We start from the raw sequence: 7,006 nt of genomic DNA, 5'->3' as shown, positions 1-7,006 counted from the left end.
GTTTAGGTATTCTCGCGTACGTCTGACAGAGATAGAAGGAGTCAACGCTCGAGTGCCTCCCCATTGAGAAATACTCTCTCACCGCGTCTTGCTTATCGCACGCCACGTCATCAAAGACGAAGATCGAGTTTGGACGCGCGTCGCTCGGTGGAATGACGTCACTGTTATTAGAGAACGTAAAGTAGCCGATTTCGTCGATCGATGTCAACAAATTCTCCAAATATCGATATTTCGGCTGTTGCAACGATTTCGAGTATACGTACACGTTTTCGAAACGTACGCCGTGCGGACTTTCCAACATGCTTATCAAAACGTTGGTTTTACCGCAATTCGAGGGGCCGCAAATGATCGCGCGTATAGTAGTCGGTAACATCGTACCGTGCTTGCGTTTCTCCGCGTTGCCCCCCATCGACCGTAATCTGTCGTCGCAATTGGTCACGCGAATCGCCAACGGTTGTCGCACGAATCTCATTTTTTCCACACTGCCGACTCTCTGGCTGACTCGAACGCCTATTTATAGGCGAGCGGAACCGCGAATCGCTCAGTAGCAAAGATGTTCGTCCTACTGTCGAGACCTTCCGATATTCGCGGCTTGAGCGCCGAACAGCTGCAATTTGTGCCGAAAGCCGTTCTGTTGCAAACGTGCGGTGATCACGTCCACTGCGTGTGGGACAAGCTTCCGGAACATATAAAGGCGGATTTAGAGGTTCAGACCTATCGTCGCTGTTACGAACATTACAATCAACCGTGGCAGCGAACGCACATCGACGGTCCCGCGCCAATGATAAAGGATTGCGGCGAATGTCAACGAAAAAAATTGGTAGAGGCCTGTTAAATCGCGCGATAAACGCACTTCCGATCGAATTGCATATTCCCGGCTATCAATTTTGTGGCCCGGGCACTCATTTAGAAGAACGATTGGCGAGAGGCGATCAAGGTATTAATCCATTAGACGCGGCGTGTCGCGAGCACGACATAGCTTATTCGCGTAGCAACGATATCGCCGAAAGACACGAGGCGGACGAGATACTCGCTGCGGAAGCGCGAAAACGCATTACCGCGAAAGATTCGACTCTCGGAGAGAGAGCTGCCGCTACAGCCGTCTGGGTGGCCATGAAGGCTAAGACGAAGCTCGGAATGGGCTTGAAAACAAAGAAGACGAAGAAGAAGAAGAGAGTATCGAACAGGCGAATACTTCCGACAGCGAAACGAGGTGGCGTATTGCCGATTCTACCGTTGTTGGGAGTTCTCGGCTCGTTGGTCGGCGGAGCGGCGGGAGTCGTAAAGGCCGTGAACGATAACAAAGCCACGCAGCGTCAGCTGGAAGAATTGAAACGTCACAATCGCGCCATGAAAGGTCATGGACTTTATCTCGCTCAGTACAAACGCGGGCAAGGAGTGGCATCGAAGAAGAAAAAAAAAGTCGCGGAGATACTGAAAATTCCCAAGGGCGTAACAACCAACGTACAACTACAAAAACTGGCAAAACGTATGCGCATTCCATATTTTAGAGGTATTTTCATGCGTACTGCCTTACCAACAGAGGGAGTGCGTCGAAACGAGAGTGGTATCGTGAATTTGGATAACGCCGAGGGACCGGGTACTCACTGGGTGGCGTACGCGAAGAGGGGAGATCGAGCCATATATTTCGACAGTTTTGGCAATCTTCGACCGCCGAGGGAATTGGTGCTGTATCTAAAGAACAACATGACGAAGATAGAGTACAATCACATGCCTTTTCAACGATACGATCAGAGCAATTGCGGACAACTGTGTCTACGCTTTCTACAGACAGTTGACGATCAATTTAAAGACGACCGTCGCGCTGTTTGAACTCAGTATTCATTCAAACATGTCGCTGACATTCACGCTCACCGGCAAGAGTAGCGTCCTCGCGGTAAGCTACTTTCCCGCCGTGGACTTGAGCGACGGTGATTACGAGCTCGGCCTGACAAATTTTGAAACCTATTACACGATACCGAACGTGAATTCTTCGAACAATAAATTCTACTTTGACGACAAGGAAATTACCATTCCCGAAGGATCGTACGAATTGCGTGATATAAACACGTATCTAAGACGCGTCATTTTACGGGATCAATCCAATAATGTCGCGAGAAAGAAACACGTCGGCGAAGATGAAGACTATCCGTTGATTATTCGTGCCAACAACAATACGATGAAGAGCGAGATCAAGTGCGCTTTCAGAGTAAACTTTAACAAACCGAACAACATTGGATCGCTGCTGGGATTTTCAACGAATCGCGTGCTGGAGCCGCGACAATGGTACGAATCGGACGTACCGATAAATATCATTAGCGTAAACATCATTCGCGTAGAGTGTAACGTGACCGCGGGCGCGTACAGCAACGACAAGTACGTGCACACGATACACGAGTTTTCACCGAGCGTGCCACCAGGATATAAGATATCGGAAACGCCGGCACAGATCATTTACCTGCCAATCACCGTACGGAGCATTACGGACCTAACGATTCGCGTTGTGGATCAGGACGATCGATTGATTGATTTTCGAGGAGAAGAGATCACCGTCAGATTGCACGTACGACTGCGACAGCGATAACGCGCGCGAGTGTACGGACGACATATGAAATGCTCGTACTGAACGACTCGGAGCACGCGAGAGATAAAAATATCTTTACGGCAGCGGTCGACGATATCACCCGATCAACATTCGGTGGAGCTAAAAAAGATACAAGAAAGAAGCTCACCGCATCAAACGTTGAATTTCTACGATCTTTGGGATTCGCGGTGCGAAATATCTGAGGAAGCATGGTCGATATCCTTAACATTGGAGGTGAACCGATCTTTGACGACAGTGTCGTCAAGATTGAAACACACACGTACAGTCCGTACGCCAATACGACGTTTGGACACAACGACGAGATAAGAATACCCATACAACAACAAGATTTATACACGTTGCCGTGCGAAAGCTTTCTCTACGTCGAAGGAAGATTGGTGGTAAAGAAAAGGAGTAACGAGTCTATGACAGCGTTTGTAACTAATTGCGTGGCGTTCATGTTCGATGAAATTCGATACGAGCTCAACGGCGTGGAGATTGATCGCAGCAGAAACGCTGGAATAACCAGTACTCTCAAGAACTATGTATCGATAACGTACGACAAGGCGGAGATGTTGCGGAATGCTGGATGGGACATTTCACCTACCCGCTCGGAAGGATATTTTAATTTTTGCGTTCCGCTCTACACATTGTTAGGCTTTTGCGAGGATTACAAACGCGTGATTGTTAACGCTCGTCACGAATTAATTTTGATACGAGCGCGTAACGATAACAATTGCATTATAGGAAATCCTACGACTGAGCCGGAAATCGAATTGTTCAAAGTACAATGGCGAATGCCTCACGTTACGTTAAACGAGGTCAATAAACTGTCCATGTTACGGGCCTTGGGAAGCGGACGATATCTTAGTGTCAGTTTTCGTTCGTGGGATCTGTACGAGTACCCCCTGCTGCAGAGCACGACCAAGCATCCGTGGGCCGTCAAGACTGCGACTCAGTTAGAGAAACCGCGATACGTTATCTTTGCGCTGCAGACCGGTCGCAAAAATAACATGGCTCAAAATATTGGCTATTTCAATCACTGTAACTTGACCAATATCAAGCTTTATCTAAACTCTGAATCTTATCCATACGATGACTTAAATCTAGATTTTGAAAAAAATCGATACGCCCTTCTTTATGATATGTACGCGCGTTTTCGTAAAGCTTATTACGGATACGATCGCTACGATACGTTTCTCAATTTGACTATATTCCTGACGCTTGGACCTTTCGTCATCATCGATTGCTCCCGACAAAACGAGTCCGTCAAGAGCGCCACCGTGGATGTGCGAATAGAATTTGACTGTAAAGAGAACGTGCCTGCAAATACTACCGCCTATTGTCTCATCTTGCATGACCGCGTAATCGAATACTGTCCGTTGTCAAACGTAGTGCGCAAACTCACGTAAATTGTAATGTCGGTAAAAATTTCGATATTAGAGAGACGGATGTATCGCGATGTGATACAGTACGGATCGTTCCTTCGTTGCATCATGATCGCGCCAACGTTCGTCGATCTGCAAGGATTCATCGTCGGGATGAAATTTGTCGTAAAGGAGGTAGCGGTGCTGAGAAACGGGGCTGTTCTGGCGCATCACATCTTTACATGCCCCATGCCATGGAGTCTCCTTACAAAATTCGACAAGTCATGTGCTTCCTGGTTGATTCACAATCACCATGGATTACGATGGGAAGATGGAAACGTGCCGTACAGCACGGTGAAACGTTTAATTACATCGGCCGTGCTCGGTGAGCACGAGGACGACGACGATGACGACGAGATGCCGACTCTCGTGTACGTCAAGGGATGCCAGAAACGAGAATGGCTGGTGGATCTGCTTGAGAATAAAGCGAGAAAAAACTTAACCATCGAGACTTTGGATGCGGATTACGAAGATATCGAATCTTTAAATAATCTAGATGTTACCAATACTGTGCGATGTGGAAAACATGTTAAGAATTGCGCATTGCAAAATGTATTAAAAATATTTAACTGGTGGTCGCAACGCCAGAGAGAGATGTAATTTTTTTTAAATAAAAAATATAAATTTTACAATGTTTAATTTCCTTTTCCCTTTCCCATTAGTCGATAGTGTAAAAAAATTCAATAATAAGTAGGTATACGTGACGAATTCTAACTCGAGAGCTTCGAGGGGGGGGGTATCAGGTTTAGACGAACATGTCTGAACATGTTTCACGGTTGATGTCATGCGGAGAGGGGGTATACGTCTTAATACAGAAAAAATCCTACCTTAGTCCCCTCTCCTAAATTTTAGAGCTCTGATTGCGCGTTACAGAAACATTAATTTCCCCCTCCTTTATCATAGTTTTTTGGAAATTGCCGCGTATACTCGATTAATTTTATACGATTAGTCTCGTATCGGCTGCTTGTGTGAACGGTCCGCTTCTCATAACCGAGAGAAAGAATGTATTCCGTTGAAGGAAGCAACGGCGGCAGTAGACGTATGAATTATTACGTACCGATTCCCGATGTTGAAACTCCAACGTGTGAAAACAAGTAAGTTTTGTTTAATTTATAGAGCTATATATTTTTATATCTTTTTGCGAATTGTATTATTTTGAAAGTAATCTCATTATTTTTTTTTCTACAGCATCTCGTTGGAGCGTCGCGCGGTTCGTATACTAGGCAGACGATATGCATTGACATCAACGGCTTATAAATATTTGGATATTGGAATCAGCGTGGGACCTGTGTCCTCTGTGGAACTACTTCTCGGTGATAACCGAGGAAATCAGATGGTGTTGGCTCATACGACGTGGACAGCGCTAATTGAAAGACGTGCGGATATCGAACGACTCCTGCAGTCAACCGCACCTTCATCAATGTTGATTCGAGATCTGCGTATAGAACTCGTAAAAATACGCGATGCGAATGTTGTAAAACTTACGTTGCATAATAATTCCATGTATATGAAATCATCGACCGTATTCTTCTTGTTCGAACTAGAACATTGCGTCGAGAATGTGTATTTTCAACTATGCCAAAATGTTCATGGCGTAAGTGAAAAATTTAAACAATTTGTAATCATTTTACGAAGAAATTGTATAACCGATAAATGTGATGCAGCGAGAACCTTGCGCGATGTTTTTGATAAAAATTTGATTGTTGATTGCGAATTATTAGCTTATGCTTTAGACAATATTGTATACGATGCGACACATGAGAAATAAATTAACGTTTATATGATAAAAAGTTTATTATCTTTCAATTCTCCCAATTATTTATTATAAAGAAAAGAAATGTGAACGAGAGAGAACGCGAACGAAGAGACGCGAGTGGGAGACAGTGCAAGGAGATAGGATAGGATATGAAAATTGACACTTTTAATGCATTTTTTTATATTTATTTTTATAAAAATAATTTTTTAAAGTATTATAAAAAGTTTTATAAAAATTTAATTCCAATCTTCGGGCCCTTCCTCATAAAACTCCTCATAGGGCTGGAGCCCGAAGAGACATCTTAGATAAAACACATCTTCGAAATGGTACACGGCTTCCATTTCTCGATCCTCCGGCGTGTCGTTCCACAAGTGGTCGACGTCTTCTCGCCGCCACCGCTTCTTTTGCTGTGCCCACCACTGCGAAATTTTGTTGATGTACCCTTTTATTTGTATATCGGTTGTAGTGATGTTCTGAAAAAAATAAATAAATAATTAAAAATTGCATATACTTTAAAAATTATATATGTATATATATGATATTAATACTGAATGCACGTCCGGCGGGCAAAAGACCAGGGATGTCTCCCCGATTAATTTTATCTGTTGATGATGTATCGACTGGATGTATAATCGTCCCGTGCCCGGGACGTCTATCACCCACTGAAAATTTATAAAAAATAATTTTTTAATTACACGCGCACACACACACACACACACACACACACACACACACACACACACACACATACCCTTGGCGAGAACGTGGCGGGTCTATCATCAGAATATCTGGTAATCTATAAAAATATATTATTTATGAATTACTTATTATATAATTATATTTTTAAAATAAAATATTATTTTAAAAAAACTCACCGTCGACATGCCGAAACGCACATGCATTTCGGCTGAGTTCTCCGTGTCAGCCGCAAATTTGACGAAATTTATACAGGGTGTCACTGAATGTTTGGTACTTTTCTCATATTTAGATAGAGCGAGCCAAACTGAGTCGAAAAGTCATGTACCATTTTGCAATTTTCGCGATAGTTGATGAGTTATTAATGATTAAAAATCGCCGTATTGGCCCGCCCACCGCCAAATCCAAGCGCGCGGTGAGATGCGGCCGCCCCGCGGTCGGCGCGCGGGCAGTTGTTTACTACAAGCGGCGATGATTACGCACGAGCGGCGCGTAACGCCGGGCCCCCGTCCTGAGCGATGATAGTTTCTCGCCTTTTTTAAA

General features: G+C 44.3%; 1 protein-coding gene across 1 annotated transcript; it reads left to right on the top strand.

The window, feature by feature from the left end:
- The first annotated feature begins 5,013 nt into the window (after positions 1–5,013).
- LOC139784479 (uncharacterized) lies at positions 5,014–5,779 on the top strand. The gene is made up of 2 exons (XM_071723662.1): positions 5,014–5,105; positions 5,200–5,779. Exons 1-2 carry the CDS (start codon positions 5,014–5,016, stop codon positions 5,777–5,779), a joined length of 672 nt encoding a protein of 223 aa, XP_071579763.1.
- The last annotated feature ends 1,227 nt before the right edge of the window (positions 5,780–7,006 follow it).

Source organism: Temnothorax nylanderi, unplaced genomic scaffold (genome assembly GCF_030848795.1).
Source record: "Temnothorax nylanderi isolate EJ_2023f unplaced genomic scaffold, tnyl_v1.0 TNYL_tig0634_pilon, whole genome shotgun sequence".
Lineage (NCBI taxonomy): Eukaryota > Metazoa > Arthropoda > Insecta > Hymenoptera > Formicidae > Temnothorax > Temnothorax nylanderi.
This window is presented reverse-complemented; position numbering and strand designations above follow the sequence as displayed.